Source organism: Agelaius tricolor, unplaced genomic scaffold, assembly GCF_023055355.1.
Source record: "Agelaius tricolor isolate 1412-34295 unplaced genomic scaffold, bAgeTri1.0.p SCAF_1, whole genome shotgun sequence".
In the NCBI taxonomy this organism is placed as follows: Eukaryota; Metazoa; Chordata; class Aves; order Passeriformes; family Icteridae; genus Agelaius; species Agelaius tricolor.
The window spans coordinates 53,203,416-53,227,564 of NW_027269261.1; the positions used below are offsets into that span (position 1 = coordinate 53,203,416).

At 41.2% G+C, this 24,149-nt stretch overlaps 2 protein-coding genes across 3 annotated transcripts in view; one reads left to right on the forward strand and one right to left on the reverse strand.

Moving 5' to 3' along the window:
* PEX3 (peroxisomal biogenesis factor 3) overlaps positions 1-10,391 on the forward strand; it is a 20,686-nt gene extending 10,295 nt beyond the window's left edge. The window contains exons 4-12 of the mRNA XM_071434328.1: positions 2,843-2,886; positions 3,993-4,117; positions 5,450-5,516; positions 5,615-5,669; positions 5,937-6,093; positions 6,945-7,015; positions 7,826-7,948; positions 9,116-9,212; positions 9,591-10,391. Coding sequence (XP_071290429.1) covers positions 2,843-2,886; positions 3,993-4,117; positions 5,450-5,516; positions 5,615-5,669; positions 5,937-6,093; positions 6,945-7,015; positions 7,826-7,948; positions 9,116-9,212; positions 9,591-9,674 — 823 coding nt within the window. The 3' untranslated portion in view covers positions 9,675-10,391. The remainder of the gene's footprint in view (positions 1-2,842; positions 2,887-3,992; positions 4,118-5,449; positions 5,517-5,614; positions 5,670-5,936; positions 6,094-6,944; positions 7,016-7,825; positions 7,949-9,115; positions 9,213-9,590) is intronic.
* A 1,041-nt stretch (positions 10,392-11,432) lies between these two features.
* On the reverse strand, positions 11,433-22,877 carry FUCA2 (alpha-L-fucosidase 2). Of its 2 annotated transcripts, none has more exons than XM_071434314.1 (7): positions 22,581-22,877; positions 19,259-19,446; positions 17,249-17,588; positions 16,427-16,637; positions 14,280-14,470; positions 13,029-13,137; positions 11,433-11,689 (listed from the first exon to the last, which is right to left on the reverse strand). In XM_071434314.1, exons 1-7 carry the CDS (start codon positions 22,739-22,741, stop codon positions 11,549-11,551), a joined length of 1,341 nt encoding a protein of 446 aa, XP_071290415.1. In that variant the 5' UTR covers positions 22,742-22,877; the 3' UTR covers positions 11,433-11,548. The 2 variants fall into 2 exon arrangements, with proteins under 2 accessions (XP_071290415.1, XP_071290406.1); XM_071434305.1 differs by having other exon boundaries at positions 21,964-22,877.
* Between the last annotated feature and the right edge of the window lie 1,272 nt (positions 22,878-24,149).

The window sequence follows — 24,149 nt, forward strand, 5'->3', positions numbered from 1 at the left end:
GCCCAAAAACTTCCACAACAGAGCAGCCTGATTTCAAGGGGGAATTGCAGCCTGAATGATGTTTTTGTAATAAACTCTGGGTATTTGCAACTGTTATTGAATATTATTTACCCCAAACAAAAAGAAATTGGGAAAAGTTAATTTTAATGGAATAAATGTATTTATCATAATAGAAGTCTTATTCAATGAAAAAACTAAACTGAGTGAATAAAAGAGCTTGTGGGTCACCAGATAGGTCATCTGAACTGTGCAGCAAATACTCTGCAACACTTTGTAATCCTTTGTTCAGTGGTGAATACAAATAATACCTTAGTTTGTTCTCTGTAGCAAGCAATCTTATCAAGATACACCTCCTGTCTCTAAATTGTTTGACCAGTTGAAACAGCATAGGGGTACATTACTGCACCTCTGAGTTCCAACAATCCTACTGAAAATAGAGATAGGCTTTTTCGTTGTTACAGGTATGCACTTATGAAAACAAAAAAAAATTTAATGCTTGCTACATGCAACATTCCATAAGCATGGATGGCTGTTTAGAGTGGAATTTGTGTCTTAATACTTCTTATTTTACTAACACTGAGGAAGTTTTAACTGCATGCTTGAAAGTTTTGAACTAAAATGTAGGGAAGGGGTTGTGAAGGCACAAATAATGGAATCAGTCATCAAAGCTCACTCCACTTTGAAGTGATTCTTTGAAGAAGCTCTGCTATGCATGGAGGTATCGATTTCTTTGCTTTCCACTTCCATTTGAAATCAACCAAACAGCTCCAGATCCTTGAGTGCTGTTGTTGACTATACAAAAGAGCAGACACAGAGATTTACCTTTCTTTCATGTCCCTGAAGATGTATAGTTTTCTCACATAATCTGTGTTGTGGCTTAACATGTTATGGTTCTATGTTATCATATGTTACACATCATATTATGCCTTAGGTCATCTCCTTTAACTTAAAATCCACTGACTTCCTTAAGTTTGAGGTGGCCAGTGGTACACTGGGGGTGTAAGGAAGCTGAAGTTTTCAGACCTTCAGAGAAATTTTTGAAGAGGTATCAGCACCCAAGACCACAGATGTTCTTGCTTGAACTGTCCTCCTCTTTTTAAAGCCCAGTGATTGGATGAGATAAGGTGAAGGCCCTCCTTCTGCAGCCTTGCAGATGTTGCATATCTCCAACCTCTTCAGCACTTAGCTTTATTCCAAACCTCTGGTTTCTGTTTGCATTGGCCTTTCCTTCCATAGTGAGAACGGCCTTCCAAATAAATAATTATGAAGTAAAAGTTGAGTTTTGAGTAGCAGCTGAGTCTTAGTAAATTGCAGGAGATGAATTGCGGGAGATGAAAAATTAATTTCCACTGTTAGGCTTTATACTTGCAAACTTTAACTGTTATCTGGCTGCTGCCTTATGCTGTAAGGAGAAGCTCTGTAAGCTCTAGAAAATGTTTTGATATAGTACGTGCAAATGTGGTTGGCTGATGATGTATTGGCTTCTCTATATCTCTTCATTCTGCATGAAGAATTTAGCCCTGATAAGTAGCTTTGAGTCCCATTATATATTTTATGTATAGAAATACTATAGTATTTTTTTACAAAGTTCTTCCTTTGTTTTGTTTCAGCAAAGCTTTAAGAACTTGCATAGAGTAGCTTGCAAAATGTGAATTGGTTATGTTTGCCATGGATCCATGTATCTCTTTCAGCTACTGTTTATTTAATCTGTCTCTTTAGTTTTCAGAGTTGTAGACTTAATAGTTTATTGTATCAGTTTATTTGCATTATTTGATAGTGGTGAACATAAAAATTTTATATATTTGAGTAATAGAATGTTCAAACTAGTGCCAAAGTGCACATGTGGTGCCTGTAAAGAGAAATGATTTCTGGTGAGAAGTGCTGGGATTTGGGTGTTTTTTTTTAATAAACTGGGTTACTGTAAAGTATAGGTTAATTTGAACTCTTGGCTCTAAATATTTAATTGATAATTCTGATCCTAAGAAATTACCAAATGTTTCCTTAAGTAACTTTTGCAATATCTGTCCTCCACAATAGACATACAGTAGCCATTCTTTACTGACAGTGCTTAGCAGGTGAGAATGGCTGGTGAAAATTTTGGGTCGTTAGCTTGCTCTTATTGCTGCTACAGCTGCTGTATTGCTAAGATTACCTCTGAATAGTAGTTATAAATAGGCAATGTACTTCAGGCAGTTCAGGTGTATCTATGCAATCTACAGTCTTGCTTTGTTGACTGCAGAATATAAACTTCTAGGAACTGGTCAGGTCAAAAAAGTGAACACGCCTCTACAAAAGAAAAGAAATCAACATGTGTTGGTGTGGGTGGTGCAAGACTTCTTTTCCATGGATGGTTGTGATCTCTTTGGTTTTGATGATCATATATGAACTTAAAAGACATCAGGCAATGGTAAATCTTGCTTGCAAGAGAGTAGGACAATGAAATTCTGATCCTGCATTTATTGCACACAGAAAGTCCTGCTGAACTGAGTCAACATTAAATACAGAGTCAAGGGCCCAGAAAAGACCACTTTGTACCATCAGTGGCTTTTTCTGACTGCATACTGTAGTAACTCAAAACTGATCTTGTAAGTGTGTAATTGACATCACTAATGCTACATTTATACATTAATGTTTGAATATCTTTTCTATGCCTTTATAGTGTGTTGTTTATGTACTGCTTTCTTGAACAAGGCCTTTCTTGAATGAGATATCGACCTGGGTATGATTTGAGTAATTATGGTAGCTAAATAAGTTTGCCTTAAAGCACTACTATGTCATTTTCCATACTTGTTAATTTCCAAATAAATACAATTCTTAATATTTCCATTTATTTTTCCCATAGGCCAGCAAACAAGTTAGAAATCTGGGAGGATTTAAAGATAATAAGTAAGTGGAAATGAAAGATTACATCTGCATAATTATTTAGTGTAGATTTATAATCTCTTTCACACCATTTAAAACAAACTTTACACTGGGATGTTTCAGTAGATTTGAAGACAGTGTAACACACAGAGCAAACCTCCTCTCTGTCCCTGCACCCCCAAAGGCTTTTCATGAAGGAACTTTTCTTAGCTCCATGGTTAGAAGTTAGAAGTTCAGAGACCAAGATGAAGAATTCTATTGGCCTTCCTGTTACTCTACTCAATAAAATTTTGTGAGACCTTTCTGTGTCATTACAATAAAATGAAACTAGTTTCAGAAATTCTATGCTGAATGTAGTGGAAATTCAATCAGAAATGTAGGTTAGCCTTTACAGGGCCAGCAGTTCCCTCTTTTTGAGCCTGTTAGAGAGAACCACTATAGCAGTGGTCATGAAGCCTTTGGATCATCTTATTTATTGGCTGATGAAAGCAGTGGAAGGGAAAAAAAAGTAAACTCAGATAATTATGCAGTGAAATTCTACCATTGCTTCTTTGCTTCCTTTTGGTTTTCTTTCCTTTTCATTAACACCTTCACAGATCCTACTTTTGATCTGACTCCTTTCTTCCCTTCTGTTCTTCCCTGCTTCTTCTACACACCCTCATTGCCTACTGGCTGGTAACTGATAGTCATTTTAATTTTCCTTCTTCAGATCTTAGCTGCTCCTGTCTTAGGTAACTCTTTTGACAAGCTGCAGGTCGTGTCTAAATTGCATGATGAGGGCTAATATATGAACTGTGTATTTCCTGGCCTAATGAAGAAAGATGATTTGACATTAAACATTTTGCTTCTGGAACAACTTGTGATTTTTATTTTCTCAGAAATAACTTTGTTAATGTTTTGTGTAACTTTGTGTAAAGTGATATTAATGTAGGACTTTAAATGGGACACTTTAGCTGTAGATCCAGCACATTAGACTCATGACTATCTTGGGTATGCATTGTGAAAACGAGTGAGAGAAATGTGAGTGCATATTTAAAAGTAATCAGCACTTCTGAGTCTTGGGGAGCACTCTCTGCCCTTGGCTCACCCGTATTTCCCAGCCCTGGCAGTCCCTCTGTTGTGTTCCCAAGGTTTCACCCGCAGCATTGTGGCTGTGTACAGCACCTGCATGCTGGTGGTTCTCCTGCGAGTGCAGCTGAACATCATCGGCGGTTACATCTACCTGGATAACGCCGCGCTCGGCAAGAACGCCACCGTAAGTGTCTTGCTTGGTTTCACACGTAGGACTTGCACTTCCTTGGAAGGGAAAGGATTATTTGGTGAGATGAGAAGGGTGTAGCTTAGGACTACTGGAATGAAAACAAGGCTCCTTACAAGAGTAGGGTACGTGGGAGCATTACTGGCAGCGCAATATATTGATGTCCTTTAATAGCATCTAAATTTGGATGATGTGGTGATACTGTTGCTTACCTGAATACCAGCAATATTGGAGAATGCCTTTTGTCTGCATTTGTCTTGCCTGAAGAAGGCTGCTTTCTATCTAAACTCCAACAGGAAATTATCTTTGCTTTTTTTTGGTGAAATGGTAATACTATGTGAATGATTCAAGATATGTAAGCAAATGCATATAATAATATTAGGTCTTCCTAGTACATACATTAATTTCTCCACTTAAATTTTTCTGAGATTAAAGAAGAAAAATGTTGTCTTTGAAATTTTGAATGTTTGGTTTCACTCCGAAAGGTCATCTACATAAATGTCTGTTGGTGGGGTCAAGCAAGGTAGAAGAGCTGGTTTTTGTTGATATAGTGTATCACTGCTCAGTAAAAATGCATCCACTCCCACAGTAAGCAAGTACCCATTGTAGAGAGTGGGACCTGCAAATTGCTGGGTGGCTCATCTAAAAATAATGGATACAAGCTGATTAGTTCTCATCTGCCCCCCTGTGATAGCTCCTGCTGAGAGTCAAGGAACAGCATGTCAATGCAGGATGGAGAAGAGCTTTCAGTAGGAAGGCCAGAGTTGACTGAGGTAGTGCTTCATTTTGTAAAACCTGAAAAAGCTGTTTTAGAAGGGCAGAATGAATTTGAACCAGAAACATTTCCTCTCTGTTAGTTTCTCATAGAGAAGTGAGTTGACAGGGCCAACTCTGAGGCATTCCATTGGGACTGACTGGAATCCTGTCTTGGTTTCTGAAAGCTTCTTTCTGTCAGATAAGCTTTTAATAGATTTCAGCATAAATAACTTACTCCACTAGATTTAATTTCTGGGGTGGTGGAGAGTCTAGTTTCACCTGCAATGTAGGTTTTTAAGAGAGTTTCCTTTAGGTGAATGAAAAGTGAAAGATTTTTCTGTGCCACTGAAGATGGAAGAGAAATCTGTATAGGTTTGAAGAAAAGAATGCCAGAAGACTTATGACACATACAGGGGTTGATGGGTAGGAAGAGTCAGTACAAAGTTGAAGAAAGTGGGGCAATCTGTTTGCTGAAGAGTATTACAAAGATTAAGGATATTATTTTTGAAATTATTTTTGCATTGTTCTCTACTGTTGGCATGTTACAGAACTTGGTTTTTTTTTCCCCCACAGACACCACTAGCACCCCCTGAAGTCCAGCAGCAATATTTATCAAGCATTCAGCACCTTTTAGGAGATGGTATGCTGCTTATTAAGAGCTAACTACACTTACAAAATTCTGGTTTTTTTTGGGACTTGAACAAATCATTAGAATAATTTTTACTTTCTTACTTTTAGGACTGACTGAGTTAATAACTATTGTTAAACAAGCTGTGCATAAAGTTTTTGGAAGGTAAGAGCTTGCATTACTTTGTGGTAAGCTGTTAAGTTTTATTGTGATGACTGTTCCCAAAATAAAGAGTTTTATAAGAATTAGGGGGAAACAAAAGCAGGCATATTGACTTTTTCAAAACAATGTTTTTATTATAGCAGGCTGTGTCTGCCAGTGCAAACCCACGTAGCTGATTGGAAATTTGTTACTTGTGAATATGTTATTGGTAGAAAGAGAAAGCAGCATTACTCATTTTTCAATCAAAATCATAGTCTTTTTCCTTTCCAGTATTTCCCTTAAGCAGACCCTGTCTCTTCTGGAACTGGAACAGAAACTTAAAGATATCAGGGAAGTAGTGGAACATAAAGATTTGGATCAGATTGCATCTTATTCTCCCTTATGTCATTATCTGATGCCAGATGAAGAAAACCCTTTGGCTAGCCAGGTACTTGATTCAGTTCCTTTCACCTTTTTTCATTCTGCTTTTTTTTTGGGGGAAGGAAGGTGCATAACAGTCCTCTAGTGCACCATGGCATCTGTGTCTTTAATAAATGGTGAAGCCTCTTCCATCATAAATCAAATGTCCTTATCTCTTTAATCCAGGCACAGTTATATTTTCTTCAGATTTGATAGAAAACAAGTGTCACCCTCAGAATATCAGCTTTGTGCTCAGAAATGCAGCCCAGTTACTGCCTTTAGCCTGTAAAAGAAGCTGTGACACAGCTTAACTCAGGCCTAAGATAAATTGTGCCATCCACACTTGTCTACTGGCAATATTCATGGAGTGTTGGAGCATCTTGGCTGGTGCACAAGAGAATGGTGTGCTGGAGTCCTCTGGGCTGAAAAATGAACAGGAGTCAAGAGAAAAGTGTATCTAATCTCAGTTGCAACGTTAATTTCTTGAATTTTATGAAGGTGTTTGTCTCCATCCACACCACAGGCTGGAGAAAACTCATTCTGCACTTGGTGTTACAGTGGTGTAATAAGGAAACCTGGGCTTCAGCATGTGGCTACATGCACTTATGCTTTAACTTTATTTGATACGCAGGGATGATTTCAGTACTGAAGGTCAGAATTGAAAAAATTACTTCCTCAAACACTCTGGTATTTACTGCTAGTATTGTTTTTAGTTTAAAATCCTACAGTGACCATTTAAAACACAAATTATAAAGAATCTCATTTGCAACAATATTTCCTTTTATATTTGACTTAATTCCATGATACTCAACTTTCCTATTTCTGCTCTTACGGTCGCTGATGGCACTTGCTAATGGTGTCTGTCTTTGGTTTTTCTAGGCCTGTGGACTCACAGAAAGAGACATTGCTACAATTAAATTACTGAATGAAACTAGAGATATGCTAGAAAGGTATAGAGAAATATGCTGTATTCACATTAAACTCCTCCTCAAAACTATTGTTTATGTAAGACAATTACTTCCTTACAAAAAGCTGACAACTTTTCATTTGAGAAATGTGACCATTCTGCATTAAATTTTTCTATTTATCAGTTGTAGGCTGGGATTATTAAAATTTGTGAGCTCTGAAACTTTTAAAGAAATAATGCTGCCTTAATAAGATACCCAGAATGTCCTTGGCAATCAGACCTATTATCTCTTCCTTACCCACTCTGTAGTAATGTAGGAACAGAGGAGTACTTCACTTCTGCTAAAGCAGGGTAAATTGAGAGTAATTTTATTGGATTTACTTGCTTTGATAAAGTGAACACCGGTTTTGGCTTATTGGAATTTATTTTTAATACACGGTTTTGAGGGTGGTTGTAGGTGTCCTTTTACCAGAGAGCTGGTAAAAGTGAGGCTCCTATAATAAACCTAGGACATGAGGGAATTGAGACAAATGTCAAACTATTCTTACAGTTTGGCTGCTAGGGGTGCGGGGCACTTCAAGATTAAGTCCCTTCTATGTTATTACAATAACAGTAAGAAATAGAAGTGAGGAAGGCTTCAGGTTTATCTGGGTTTTAGTAATCTTAGGGCAGAGTTCAGGTTGCTGAGAGAGATGGTGTTTCATGAGGTGGCAATGCTAGTGGCATTTGTCTGGCTCACACATCACCTGTGAGGGGAGGCACACCTGTAGCACTGAACACTTGCAGGGCTTTTAGTTTGAAAAAAATTAAACCCAGGAATAATACCTTTTTTTCTGTTATTCTTTCTTTTCAGTCCAGACTTCAGTACAGTTTTGAGCACATGTTTAAATAGAGGATTCAGTCGGCTGCTGGACAATATGGCAGAATTTTTTAGACCTACTGAAAAGGACCTTTCTCAAAATAGCTCTGTAAATAGGTAAATATTTTCTTTTGTTGTGGCTCTCATGTCAGTAATCCTTTGGCTTCATAGCGAATTCCAAAAAGGCTCGTTCTTGATTTTCTTGCCTTCTTGGAGTTCTTGTGCTGGAAATATCATTCTGCTTCTTGCTCTTCAAGGATCACTGGGATCACAGGTAGGCAGGTAGGAGGATTCATGTTTCCTCCTGCCCATGAAATCACTAGAATTAGGTGACATTCTTTCCCACCATTACTTGCAGACCTAGAAGTAGAGATCAGATGACCTGTAGCCACTTCTTGCCCAAACACAGTACAGGCAGGCTGCCTTTTGGGCTGGGGAGGGTTCACCTTGTGCTGGTGACTCCTGACAGATGTGCCCAGGGAGGCTGTGAGAAGGAGAGCCCTCCCTCCCTCCACTGCAGCCCATGAGCTCCAAACACCCCAGCCTCCATCAGTTCCTGTGGCTCCCAAGGAAGGGAGGTGGGCATTGCCCTGATCTTCCAGTGACAGGGAGCCAAGCTGCCATGGAGCTTTAGGTTTTACTGGTATGCAGATAAAATGCAGTAACATGTAGGATTTTCTACATCCTCCTAGAAGAATGTTTAAAAATAGCTTTTAATCTGAAGCTAACTTGGGGTTTAAGCAGTGTGGTGAGAGCATTACAAATCCAAAAGCTGAGTTCAAATCCTTGAAATAATCTTTCTCAAATATTATAATTAAAACCTGGAATGATAGTTGGGTTTATGTATGTTTATTATAGTAACTTGGCTTTCAGAGAGTTGAGTTTTAATTTAAATATATACTATTTACATCACTTAAAATACCCCAAAGTCTGTAGTTTGGCTATCTGCCTAAGCCTGGTTTAGTTTGAAATAGCATGAAATTGTAGACAGGCACTTCTATGACCTGTCTACTTACATACACATGCAAAGACTCTGACTAAACCATAATGCTCTTGCATGAGAAGCAAGTATGAAACTGTAATAGGAACGTGGACTGGAATTGAATTGGTACTTCTCTGTATTAAAGGAAAACCTTGTTATGGAGAAAAATCCCTTCATCCATACATTTTAGTTTGCAGTCTTTCAATTCTTACTTTTTAAGTGTAATTACTTAGAATTATATAATCACAGTCTAGTGGCTTCATCTGTGTCTGAGCAGGTCACTATTTTTTGTTCTTTCCTAGTCTTTCCAGTGTCAGTCTTCCTTTAGCCAAGATAATTCCAATAATAAATGGACAGATCCATTCAGTATGCAGTGAAACACCCAGTCACTTTGTTCAGGTAAGAATCTGTCTTCTTTACAGTATCCCAAGTAAAATCTTGAAATTAATGTTGTTTATTTCTTTTTAATAATTGTTTAATTTCAGTGACTTTAAAAAATAAATTGAAAACAGTTGCCATAACAAACTTTTGTCACTTAATATCTTCCAAAAATACACTGTTTTTCTAAAACTTTCTTCTGCTGAACCATGCAGAAGCACAAACTTCTTGCCTTGGTTCTACTTGCAGGTCGGCTCCTAAACTTTTCTAAAGCAAGGAGTTTTGAGTTGTGCCTGTGGGAGTGCCAGGTGTTTTTCTTAGGAATTCTGTACTGCAGTACAGGCAGAACAGTGGGGAATGTGTTTGATTAAGGAAGTTTATTTTATACATTTCTTCCAGGACCTGTTGATGATGGAACAAGTGAAAGATTTTGCTGCTAATGTTTATGAAGCTTTTAGTACCCCTCAGCAACTAGAGAAATGACCTGCACATTTGTACAAATGGATGGTGTATTTATAACAAATCCCTGGTGACTACTGATGGGACTTGGGTTAATTTTATAATGGTGTAGGAGTGGCAGACCAGCAGAAAGAGCACTCTAAGGAAAGTGGGAGTGAGCCCACATTTTCTTCTAACTGAATTATACTTCACCCATTAAAAATATTCTCGTTGAAAGAAACATGGTAAATGAAGACTTTTCTATTTAAAAAGTGGTTAAACTCTTCTGTAATTCATTGGATTATTTTTTATTGCATCTAAAAGGCATCTGGTGGCAGTATTACAGCAAGTTACTAAAAAACCCATTTTTTTGCCTGGGGTGTGTAAGTTTGGGGAAGAACTAATGATAGTGATCTAAGAATAGCACAGAGCAGCAGAATGAAGTAATGCTTTTTTCTTCTTCTTCCCCCAGATTTTTCTTTCTATAAAGTAAATCTTTTTCCCCTTAACTTTACAAATCTTGTTCCAAAGTCTCTCATTCTTCAGAAAGCCTTTGCCAATGGATGCATGTTCCCCTTGAACAAGCTGGGGGTCTGCTCTCTCTGTTACTTAATACTAAAGGAATGTGGTTTTTTAGACATACTCTTGTTTATGCTGTTCAAACAGCTACACTGTACACATTACCTTGTAAATATTTTATCTTAATTTGTATTAATTTTGAGCCCAATTGTCTGTATTGTAATAAAATATTTTAATGTACAATTTGTGTGTGTATTAACATTACTAGGGAAGAGAATAACCTGACTGGCCAATCAACTCAAAATCCTGGCAGAGTTGAAAGAATAAATTTAACTTATACAGTACTTAATTTGCACTCACAAACATTATTCAGGGAAAATAAATCTTCAGTCTCTACATTGAAACAGAAATAATTCATGCTTTTTGTTGTCCTTTATCTCCTCCTCTTTGCAAGTTTCACCTTGTATGTCTATCCCTACAAATCATGACACATGATGAGTTTGGAAATTTTTCAAGTTGGATGCAGTCTAGTCTCTGCTTAAAATGTTGTCTCTTTGCCAGAGTTGAAGATCCTTAGCAACTCCTGATTATTTCTCTTTTTCAAGAGTTAGTCACTGAAGTATATATTTTGTTTAATAGTCCACAGAAGGCACCCTGGTAACTGTGTATAAACAAAGGCTGTAAACAAGAGACAAGTTTTACCCATGTAAAATCATACAAAATATCAAAAACCCAACCCTCTCCCAGTTCACCTGTGTCCCAATAATGGATGGAGTTACTCAAGAATAGGAACATGTAAAATTAATGACCCATGCTGAGAAATTATGATGTATATATGCATTGCCTGTATGCATTTATGATTAATTTCTAACCCTTACAGGCCTGTTCTTGCAGACATTACCCTATTCAGCTGAAACTGACAGCTACCACTAGCTAAACACACCTGGAAAAAGAATATTTTTTCTCTAAAACTGTCAGATTTTACTGTGCACTTTTGTGGAAGGTAAATTTCTTGCATTAAAGAGGGTGTACAGCTGACTTACGTGCATTTGAACACTGGCTTGAGCTTTATTCCTTCTTTTGTCTCTGAAAGTCTAGTGCCTGTTTCCCCCCACCTCATTCTTCATGTAATTTGGCCAGAAACTGACTAAACCAAGTGTAGAGGTCATGGTAGCTGCTCAATATTTCACAAAAGTTCAGAGAAACAAACTGTGCAGAGGATTAATTATCTAGTGCTAGACTTTGTGAGGTTTGTTCCATTCCATCCTTTAATAACAGCGCACCTCTCATAGAAAAAGTGAATTTATTGGTCTTTCTCAGTCAATCAAGTTTAAAACCAGTGATAAGAAAGAGCAAAGCATCAACCCTCCCTGCTAGCCAGGGCTCCAGCAGAGTATGGCTCAGTCTACATCAGTCAGTTGTAGGGTCCAGCCCCACTGACATGGCATTTGCTGAGGAGTCAATTGAGGTAGAGCAATAACCATTCCCTTTTCTCCCAGAGCAACCCATTTCAGCAGTTCCCTGTATCCAGCCAGCTTCACCTAAAATAGAAACACACATTATAATTAGAACAGTGCCTTTTTAAAGTACATATAAGTGCAATATTGACAAAGTAATTATTGATCCATAGCTACCTTACTCACCAAGTATCCTAAAAATGCCACTTACTAACCAAATGAGTGATAATTATTAAAGGTAATGGGAAAACATTTGCAAGTAGATATGCAAGTAAAAAAGCTACTCTTGTTGGGTCTTGAGAAGGACTTAGGGCTGTAGAAAGTGAATAAACATCTTTTGGAAGCATTTGGAGGAGGATTTAGGTCTAAGCAGAGATCTAGCAGCCACAGTACTGAGCTTTGCATTCCCTGTTTCCAAACTGCCTGCTTCCCATGATGAAACTTGTAGTCTTGAAAGAGCATGACTGTTTCTTACAGAGGGCAGCCAGGTATCTCGGAGAAAGCTGATCTGAAGAACTAAAAACCACAAATAGGTTGATGCTGTCACACCAGCTGGTGACTTGCTGGAGTGGCTGCAGACCAGTCTCTGCTACTGAGGAATAGTACTTTCTAGTGCACATAGAGTCTACTGCCCCCCTAAAATTCCAGAGGCATCTCCATCACTTCTGAAATTACTCTTTCTCCCCTATCACAGAGCTGTCTTGGCACCAGTCAGACTACTTTCATATGGAACTAGACCAGAAGGGGCAGTCCAGAAACACTCCTAATGCATTTCAGCAGCTAATGGACATGCAGTGCATAAGACCAGAGCAGAGCTAAACCAAAGTGAATCTCTCCTTAAATGCACAGAGTTGATACCAACTTCTGCTTCCATTGGGTTACTTGCTACTTGCCAGTGTAGGTGTGGCATCACTGTCCTCATCTTCTGACCTCCACTTGGTATAAGATCTAGGGTAACACTGATTGCTCTTCAGCCTACCTGGGCAACAAAAACCTCTGTGTACATTCCCTTCTGCAAGGCTTTGACTTCAAAAGTTGCACCACTGCAGCAACTCTGGTATCACTAGATGTCCTCAAAGTCATGAGGACAGCTGCTTCTAAAGAAAAGTCATGCTGAGTTAGGAGTCTACACAGGAAACAGGAGGGGTGGCACAGTTTTTTCCCCTGCTCCTTGGCCTCTTTGTGATTCTTAGTTTGCAAGCTAAAACATATCCCAGCGACATCTCAGTCTAAGAAACATCCGACTGAGAGGACTATGACAAGGAGGTCCCAGAAAGAAAACAAACATTTTGCTGGGTCTCTTCCAAAATACTCTGTCCTAAGAGCTATGCATTCCCAAAGATGCCAGAAACTTCAATAAACAAGATGGAACATGACACATCCTAGAGGGATGGGAGAGGAGTGTGTGTGCACTCTCTTTTACCTGTGTTTCTCCAGGCTTAGCCTGTGGCTCACCAAGTTCCAGAATCCCAGAGACTGGCCAGTTAAGGAAGATAGCGTTGACTTTCCCGTCTTTAGGGGTGAAAGTGTACCTGGTTGGAAATGGGGACCAAAAAGGCATGTCAGCTTTTCCCTGGCAATCTTTAGAAGTGATACATAAGAGTGCTTTCAAGACTGGAGAAATGGATTAGAAAGGTCAGGATTTATTACATTTTCACACACATAACCACCTGGTCCTTTAATAACGTGCTGTTCCTTGAAAATTTGTTTCAACAAACTAGAGGTAATGAAAACTATTAAAGAACTGAATTCAGAGGTGAACATCTGTTGTAACTTTAGTGCACTGTATCAACTCAGCCATATAGGAAGGAGATGCTTGCAGGATGGGGAATCATTAACAGATAACTGTAGGTTATATTCAGAAAGACATGGTAACTCCCATCTATACACTAACAAGCAGACTAAAAGAATTTAAAAATAGGATGGGCAACAGAGTTTCCACTTTGCATAGCTAGTTTTTAAAAATACTATTTTCATCACTATGCCATTGGAAATCTTGTGGCATACCCCTGAAACATTCCTCCCTCCTTCCTATTTAGTTACAGTTTTTTATTGCTCTTGAAAGGGATTTTACTTAACAGTCAACAGTTCAGCATCTCCAGGCTAAAGCCAGATGGCCAAATCTTGCTGGGAATGGGAATAAAAACATCCACTGAGACAAGGGGGCCAAGACCAAAACCCTGATGGATCATGAAGATGTTAGAGAACCTACAAGTAACAAGGGCAGAGGGGAGGCCAGAGACTGACTGTATTTAGCGACCAAATAATTGCTGTTATCTTCCCACTTTCTAAACACCAAGTGACATTGAGTATTCCTTTGTTCAGATAAACACTTCATAGCAATCTTGTATTTCCAGATTTTTTTTCATTTCTGTTGCCCACTAGAAGCAACCAGAATTACCTAATAGATTAGCCTACACCAAGAAGCAAAAGATGACCATAGAAATGCTTGCAGCTTTCCTTTCAGCCTCAGCATCATCCCAAAACTAGTCTCTACCTACAGCTTTATACACATTTTAGATGCAGTTGCTTACACTAACCAAAGGCATTAATTCCTTCACCACATACAAACTAAGATGGTGATTTCTGTAGCATCCAGTCCTTAGGGATTTCAAAACTTCATATATCATTGATGCTGCTTTCCAGAGCCTGCATTATGGCTCAGTAGACTTACCAGACTCCAGGTGTGACAGTGTCGTTCTGTGCTCTCCATGGTTTTGTTCCATAGATGGCCTCTCCATTGACCTCCAGCCAAGAGCCCACTTGCCTCAGGCGCTCCTCAAACACAACAGCGATGCGACCGTCGTGGGTGGGCCCAATATTCATCAGGAGGTTTCCTCCACAAGACACTGTTTCTACAAGTTGCTGAAGTGTTTTTAAACACACAAAGCACATGGTTATGAGTAATGAAATCACATATTTGCAGTACTTTCTAAAGTCTGCTGTACTGCTTCAGAATGATAAATAAACCACATGAGTTATGCTACTGCTGCATGCTGAGACTTTGGGGTTCATCCCAAAAGTTAATACAAAATTTAAGCTCTCATAAAACAAAGCTCTACTGTCAATTTTTACATCCAAAACCAGCCCCAAATACCTTCTTGCACCAATATGTCTGCCTGAATCTACATTAGAATCAGATCCTGCAACTCTTTATCATTTCAACTTCTGCAAGAATGTATTGAGGGTTTTACCAATAGGACAGATGACTTCTCTGCACCAGAGCAGAATAAGGTGAATAGTTGCTACTTCATCTTTATTGAATCTTAGAAAAGCAACTTCCTCCTTCCTCCTGTTTGATGCTTTTCCTATTTTATAGAAACATCTGTAAAACACAAGGAAGCCTCCTACAAAATTTGTGTTCACATCCACACTGCCCTCCAGAGATCATGGACTGAGATGCATAAGTCTGAGAAACAGACGGCTGCAGACATGCTGCTGAATTAATTCAAACCTTCTGCCTCTGAAAAGAGGTTACTTCAATTTCAAATTGTCTTTTGTGAGGACCACAGCAGAAACAGCAACAATATTACGCAACAGTAACAATCTTTCCCTTACTAGCTGAATTTTGCAACTGAATGCATTATTCTGGAAGACTGATTAGTCTTCCTTTCATTCAGGTTTTCTAAGCTTCAGATCTTTTTTAATACCTCAACCTAGTAAGAGAATCAATGTTCGAACAACACCAGCTGTCTGCTTCTGGTAGTGTATCTGTATGTCTGTAAGGAAATTTTCTCGCTACAAAGTAAAACTACTGCTGAGTCATAAACTGTTTCTATCATGTTGCAGTGTGATGTAATAGCCTGTTTCAGTCATCCCGGTTCTTTCCCCAGGTGTGCCAATACCCTCTCCCTTCCCCTCCCCTTGCCTCCTGCTGAGTGCTGTCCGTCAATCTTGGTATTCCAGCAAGGGCACCGTGTGATTGGCAAAGTTCTAAAGATGCCTCTCAGCCCTGGGGACATTGGGCATCCAGGTGTCATTTGGCCCCTGAGACTTCCCCCCCCTTACCTGGTTGGTGGGATCCCTACCCCTTCTCTTCCCCTCTCCCTGGGGTTAAAAGACCCAGCAACCACGTGGTTCTGGTTCTTCATTCTGTTGGAGCTGTTGCTGCATTCAGAGGCCTGTGTGCCAGGAATAAAGCTCTGGATTGAAACCCTCCAGCAGAACTCGACTCCTTTTCCTTCACCTCACCTAAAGCCTCTCCACCACAGGTAAACCTGAGTTCCTGCATGCCTGGACTTGTCCCAAGCGCCAGCTGCAGCACCCAGCCAGCCAAAGGTGTCTCTGAGGTGAAACCACCTCAGCTGCCGCCTCTGGTCAAGCAGCAAGGGCCAGACGAGCCCAGGCACGTTCCATCCGGCAATATTGGTATCTAATTCCAATACTATCTGTAGAAAGGGGAAAAGATGTAGCCTTCCAGTAGGAGTTCCTAAACAGGAGCTGTGAAACTGAAACTGTTTGCTTCCCATCAGCTTGCCTATGCAGTTACCAGAGAAACTTAGTCGAAAAGGTAATGATGAGACTGTCCAGAGCAGTCCTTGGCCAGTTACTCACAGGGAAAACAGCTTCTGAGAAACTGACTGAATTTCTACTAGAAATTCATTCTATGGAAACAACTAAGAGAAAGGTTAAGAATTACATGGGTTTTCCATCCTGCCAGTGTGAAGGCTGGAAATTAACAAAATTATTATTTCATGGATTCACTATTGAATTAAAATAATCTTATTCATAAAAATAGATACATAATTGATATGTTAAACAGCACAATGTAACAATCAGGAGAGAGAACGGGGAGTGGCAGCAGCTGCTGTGGCCCTGTACCTTGACCAAGTCCTCGATGGGGAGGTAGTCCCGGAGCCGCGCGTCCCGGCGGTAGCCCCAGGAGCCGCGGTCGATGGTCATGCAGTTCTCCCACTTGTGGGGCAGGAGGCGCCCGGGGTTGTAGCGGTCGCTGCACGTGTAGAAGCCACCATGGGCACAGATGCTGCCCGCTCCCCAGCGGTCATTGGTCACCACTGTGTCCCGGACCGGGCTGGGAACAGAGGAGTTTTATTATTTTTATTCTATGAAACGCGGTCACAGCCAGCGTAATCCCTTCGCACACACATCCCTCCCAGGAACTTATATTTTGGATGACTTCTGTACTATTAATTTTTTACAATAAGATTAAGTGCAATGTCAGGAATTCTCATGCTTTGCTAATAAAAGGTCCAGATCAGAATTTCTTAGGGAAATAAGTTCCAGACTTTAACAGGACCTCTGCCAGAAATCACTCTGCACTTCATATCCACTGCCAGATGTTCAGCCTGTGATGACAACGATGCACCCATATTCTCAAATTGTCCTGCTATCCTGTGTTTCTGTGCAACAGCAAATACTTAGGGAAGACTGTGATTAAGCAGAATAGCCAATACCATCTTAAATGATTAATTTGCAAATGTGTTTAAAAAATACAAAACAGTCTTTTTCTAAAGCCAGCTTTGATAGTTCTAGGAAAGATCTGGATTCTGTATCTCAGGAGAGTTAATATTTTGTAAAGTTCTCTTAAGCAGAGGTAGCAGGTTCCAAAAAACAAATAGAAAATGAAACAAACTAGACACAGCAGAATTTCAGATAAGGAGCTAAACCAGCATTGTCATGTACCTGTCATTATACAGCCAAGCCAAGAAACCGGTGCTGTTCCAGTAAGTATCTGGAGCATTTCCATCCCCATCAGACCAAATTATTTCTGGCTGGTACTTGGTCACAATTTCATAGAGTTCTGGTAATGATTTGCTGGTGGGAAACTTGCTTGTGTTAAAGGCATTGGTGGCATCCTCAAGGAAGAGAGGATTGAACCATTCAAACAGGGAATGGTACAACCCAAAATGCAAGTCAGTCCTGTTTCTAACAGATGTTGCTAGTTCAGCAACAAGATCTCGCTTTGGTCCCACATCAACAGCATTCCAGTTCCAAGAATATTTGGACCCCCACAAAGTAAAGCCTAAAAAGAGAAAAATCAGAGGATAAGAAAGAAAAGAAGAAGCGAGGACAATACAGTTCTTTCTGGAAAGTGGTTGGAAGTGTTGCAAAAAAGAAAAAAAAAATTATATCTGTAATAATATTGTTGCCATGGTATAAGGTGTGCCTATAACCTGTTTATGCACAATGGTAGTAGCTTTAGTATCAGAACACCATGTATTTTTATATGTATGCATATACATTTATATTTTCCAGTTCTGTACTGCTTAGGATAATTATTCCTTTTCTTTAATTATTCAGTTTATTCATATGTGCCAGTTAAATGAACTAGATGACTTTTAAGGCCCCTTCCAACACAATGCATTTTCTAACTCTACAACTCTGAAATCAACCAAAAATACAGCAGCTTTTGAGGCATCTAAATCAAATGTGAACTGTAAATACACAATCAGCAAGTGAAAGATAGAATTGTTTCTCAGCTGCAGAAAGCCCAAGCTATCATTTGCATTCAAAGACTGTTCTCTTTTCTGTTTCCATCTAATGCAAATGTTCACTTTTTGTTTGCCTTGATATTTATAACAGCTCAATCAACTACTCTGTACATGTATGAGGAGAGAGCAAAAACTCCTGAAACAGCTGTTAAAAGATCAAGATTAAATATCAGAAGGGATTTGACCTTTCAGACATCCATCAGTCCAGCACAACCACTTACAAATACTACTGCACTGCAGACTCACACCACTGCCAGAGGAGCTCCACTCTCACCTTCTAACCCCTTTATACTCACTGTCTAATCAATCTTGTGCTATTTCTGTGAACTGGATACATGCAATTGTATGGACTAAACAACCTAAAAATTCATGCACAAGGCTATTTGACAGACTAAATGAATCCTGGTTTTTTTGAAGTCACTGGGAATTTCACCACAAGTGAAATTCAAGATCAAGAATTATGTGTGTCAGAGCTGAGATTAAAATTGACACTTCACAAGTTGCCAGCCTTAAACCCACATCTCACAAAGACCAACAACATTCATTAGATGTATTGTAGAATATCTTAATATTTTATACTTTCTTTGCTAGTGTAGTTCCTTCCAGAAGCTTTCTTTTTCTTTACTTTTCTCTGCAAAGTACCTTACAATTACAGTGCTAAAAAAAAATGTGCCTGTAAAGCTACAGATCTGGTTCAAGGTCTTGGCTTCTGTCACTACATCAGGAAGAGTTATACCTTTCTAAATCTGAAGTTGACTCCTGGAACATCTTCCTAAATTCCTTGGAGAAACCAAGGGAGTTTGCTACCTGGCTGCTCACAGCAGCTCTCCAAATGTTAAACAGTGCAGAATTCACTTTTATGGTTCCTTCAGCACTAAATTGCACAGAAATAAAAAATAAACTGTGGCCACTGCAGGAGGCTCAGCTGCCACCACCACTTCAGGCTGTCTTACCTACAGCAAGAGAACAGTGGCACAATCTATTGCTCCTCCTATACAAACTCCATAGCCACAGCTTTTGTGTAAAGGTCAGGAAAACACCTGCACATCTCTTGGGTGTTTTTTGTTTCCTCTTTGGCTGTGGTGGGGCAGGTAAGCCTGGCTGGCTTTCTCTATGTCTCTTAGAGGTAAAAAAGTCACACGTTTTTTACATCTGTGACAGAAATGCAGCAATTACTAACATTCACAAAGCTCCCACTTACCCTCATGATGTTTTGAAGTTAAGACAACATATTTTGCACCTGAAGCCTTCAGAATATCTGCCCACTGGTTGGGATCAAAGAATTCTGCTGTAAACAGAGGACCAAAATCTTCATAGCTGAAGCCAGGTGGGTAATTTGCATCCATAAATTTCACATAGGGCTCTCTCTTTTCCTTCTGCCAGTACCACCTACAAAATACAGAACAAAGCATGTCTGCTGATGTATTTTTTGACAAAGAAAAGAGAATTTAAATGATCGGCTCCTATTCAACACTGAGAGGTAGAGGCATTGGAGGTACACGACACTGGCAATAAGACAAAATTCCTCCAGGAGAGTATTGATTAGCAAAGATTTCATTTTTTCTATCTTATTTGTCCATGTTCTGCATCTTTGTACTCCACTTTAGAAAGGTCTCAGGATTTCATTTGAAGCAATGAAAAAAGCAGCTACACTTTGAGAATGGAAAAATTACAGTGTTGATAAATACCCAAATCTCAAAACTGTACTAGAGACCACAGACAGTCTGTGTAAGCAGCTCAGGTGGCAAGAGAAATGCATTTTTCCTGGACTTGCATGTCTCACCTCCTCAAGTCTCACACCTCAGCCATCAGGCATCTCTGCTCTGCCCCCAGCATTGCAATCCCTGCCACCCACAAATATGGGGATCCTCACCTTTACCTCTCTGACAGTCCCAAGCCCTCTACACAACTGCAGCTGAGTGACCCAGTGTCCACAGCCCCAGGGCCAGAGAGAGCTGTGACCAGGTCACTGCAACTCTGCACACCTGAGGCCTGCAAGCAAAGCCACCCTGCCAGAAGAAGACACATCCTCCATCCAAAACCTGCCCCTGCAAGGACACCACACACTTACAAATGCACCTCTGTCACCTTTCTGTGAATGAAACCAAACAGCACAAATCCTCTTATTACAAATCCTCAAATTTAGACTTATATGAAAATAGATTGTAAAGTGAAGGAATAAAACAGGCCAGAATTTGAATGTTTGAAATTAATTTCTCTCTCCTGTCCTGAGCTGGACTCTGACCTCAGTTCTCTGAGATCACAGTGTGAGTATTGTTGTAACCTTCCCAAACCACTTCAGCATAAACCAACACAATCTCTGGCAGCCAACAATGGAAAAAAACTTAGAAGAAAGAGGCTGAGACAGCTTTCCTCATTGAAAGAGCCAGGGGCAGAGGAAATAACAACAATAAAGCAAACCAAATTTTTAAAAATAAAAACAAAAAACCCCTCTGATTTCAAAGTATGTAATTTCTTAAATTAAAAAGTAACAACCTTGCTTCTCTCCCATAGTCACATGGTTTGCTAACATGAACACTTCCATGCTGACAGGATTAGATTCTAGAAACATCCTTACCAAGGCTGTGGAGCGCTAAGGGAAGGCACACAGGATGGGTGATAACACTTTGTGACCTTCCATTTGACACTGCTAATGCAGGACCTCAGTCATCTGACTGCACAATCTGTCAGAAGGCCCTGAAGCAGCTCTAGACCCACACCTGCCATGGGATAGGAGAATACAGGAATATAAAAAACAATTCGAGTTTTGGGGTCAAAAACCAAATGCTCCATCCTGAGCCTGTACACCACTATCAGAGTACAGCACTGTGAGTGAGGCTTGAACCCAAACCTAGTTCTGTCCCAGCTCTCTAAAAGTAATTTATAAGTAAATGTAGTCTGCATTAAAAACCTGCTGAAACACTTGACCCTAATTCTGAAAAGAACAGGTGTCAGAAAACATTGGTTTGATTAGATACATGTTGGCTTGTTTTGCAAATATAGTAATTAAGGTTCGCCATAGCTCTGCCATAAAGCTACCCTTATCTTCAAATTGTAAATAATAATGTGTCTCACTTGCAGTCTCACAGGAAGTACCTGGTAGAGCATGGAAAGGTGACAGCAAAAACATGCTTAGGGGCTTGAACCAGTGAACACTCACAGTACAAAGATTTCATTGAGCCTCTGAACTAAAATTATCTGAAGAATCAGAGTTTTAGGTTGTCTTAGGTGCAAAGCACTCTTAAATAATAGTAATAATTGTAAAAAAAAAAAAAAAAAAAAAAAAAAAAAGAGAAGAAAATCATCAGCAGCACAGAATGTGCACAAGAAAACAGCAAGGCTGCTTGCCAGGTAAGGGTAGCAATGGGCTCTGCGGTCCCCACAGGTCTCCAGCAGGTGCGCAAGGCTGCTCCAGAGGCTGGCAGATCCCAAATGCCTGTCCCCACAAGGGAGACCCCCTTCACCCATCCCTTCATGGTGCTCCTGGAGAGGGCCCTTTTGGCTACTCCACCAACCACCTCTCACCAGCACTGTTGTGCTGCAAGGCCCTTCTCTCAGCTCTACCAGCTCTCTGCTTGATTTAGTCACCTCAGCCTGGGTATTCGGGACTTTAGGGGTTGGGCAGACAGGTGCTCAGACACACCAGAAGCACCTCAAACTCCACCTCCTCTGCAAACTGCGCCATGGAGTCCGTGACTCGGGTGGACACAGAGCTCTTCCCACACACCTGAGCTCCACGGTCAGCCTGCAGAGGGGCTCCAACCCAAACCTCCGCTGTCCGGGGGGACACCACACCATCCCCGCCTGCCCCGAGCGCTGCTCCGCAAGCAGAGCCCTGGTCCCGCCGGCACGGCCCGCCCGCCGCGGCGGTTCCGGTGCGACCGGAGCGCTCTGGCCGCAGCTCACCAGAACCACTCGCTGCCGAAGCTGGGTACCGAGAACACGCCCCAGTGGATGAAGACGCCGAACTTCGCCTCGTCAAACCAGGCGGGCAGCGGCCGGGCGTCCAGCGAGCCCCAGGTGGGCTCATAGCGGGGCCGGGCCTGCGGCAGCCCGGGCAGCCCCAGCAGCAGCAGCAGCGCCAGTGCGGCGCGCCCGCCCGGGCCCGACATGGCGGCGGCGGCGGCGGGGCCGGAGTTCGCGGCGCTGCTCGGCCGGGCCGGGCCGGGCCGGGCTGGGCTGGGCTGGGGAAGAGAAGAGGAAAGAAGCGGGAGACGGGCAGGCGGGCCCCGCGGCCCCTTCTCTCCTCCCCCGGCCCGCCCGCCGCCCGGGGGCTCTTCCCCATCGGAGCCGCTCCATCTGGCTGCTCGACCACTCCAGGGGCTGCTCTGCCCCCTGGATTTTAAGGATTTTAAGAAATTGAAGTAACTGGCTGATGCCTCAGCCGACATCCCGCCTTGCTTCCCCCGCCCCGCCGGCTCCTCCCCCCGAGAGCGGCCTGACGGTGTCCGCTGGATCTGCGGCCGGAGCCGGGTCCGAGCCTTGGATCTGCGGCCGCTCCGCTCCGGAGGTGGCCTCGGCACCTGCTGGGTTTGCCCTTCCAGCTTCCCCCGTCCTCCCAAGAAGGGCAGGGTGTAACATCGCTCTGCAGCTCCGTCCAGCCGACTTGTACGTGGAGGCTTCCAGGGCAGAGAGGTGGCCCAAAGCCTGTCAAGGAAACATTTCTTTCTTCCATCATTAGCATGGCCTGTGCGGAAGCTGCCTCAGTTCAGTAGACGACACTTGCCGTTTGTGCTGCGGATCACGGGTGGCAGGCACATACTTTAAAAGATACATTTTCCATCAATTTGTTTCCCACCCTGGTGCTTCTCCGGTCTTTCCTGATGCCCGAATTTTGTGTTTTTACTTCAGCCCCCAGCTGTCATGGGACAGACTTTGTGAAATAATTCAGTTTAATCAGCAAATACTAACTTTTCATAATCAGCACCACAAATAGAAATTTCTTTGGCAATCTCATCAGAACAGTCAAAAATGAATGAAATTAATTCAGGCAACTGAATTAATCTCTCTCCAGCTGGGAAGGACATATACTTTACTGCTGTGCTATGGAAGTAGAGCTTCAGTTTCCAGAGCCATTAACCACAACTGTTACATCTAATTAAAAAAATATTTAAAGGGCTGTGGAAACAAGATGTACATGATTTTGTAATTTTTTCATTTCTATACCTTGAATAATATAATAAGTTACGGGCAGATAAAAAACATTGTGATTTCCAGCACATTATTCTTTCTGACTGTTCACATTACTCTGATTTATTAAAGCACTTTGATATTACAACAGGAGCCTCTTCATATCTCTTTGATATTCACCATTGACCTACTTTATGTCTTCTTTTTGCTTCACTCCTTTAGGTGTCGCTTTGCTTCTCAAATGGAATCTTTAGATGCCTTTGACCTCTTGTATGGTATCCTTTCTAGTTTATCTTTCGATTTCTTCATGTTCTCCTTTTTGATTGCACCAAAGGATCGCAGACACTGAGCAGCTCCTTAATGTGGGAATTTTGAAGCATACATTCTGTACAGCATGACAAAGTTACAATTGCTCTGTAGCACAAAATGTTTGGAAGAAAAAATGATGTTAAAAAAAGTCAGAGTCTGACCCAAAGCTCGCTGACCTGCCATAACCTTTGGTGAGGTTTGGAGCAGGGACTGTGTATTTCAATATTGAACTTGAACACACCTCTTAAAGAAAAAAAAAAGGAAGGGAAAAGGAAAGTGGCAAACATTTCAGTAAACAGCAGTGATGAGTACACTTCTGATTAAGGCATAAACAGGTCCAGAAAATGTCACCAGCCCACACACGCCCAGGTACAGAAATCCCTGTTGGGTAAAAAGGTCTTTGGTGTACAATCACATTTGTAATGATGCAAGCTGCAAAGGGTAAATAATAAAAATAGCACATTGTCAGATTTTGTAAATAACACGGGGCTGGCGTGCACAGCTGCAAAAAGCTCTCTGGGCATGGGTACAACGTTCGTTCCTGTGTGACCATGGGACCTCTGGGCCCGTGAGAGGGGCTGTAAGCCTGGAGCTCACTGCCGTGCCCTGCGAGAAGCCCGTGCCTCTCCCTCTCCCAGCACAGTCCCGCTGGG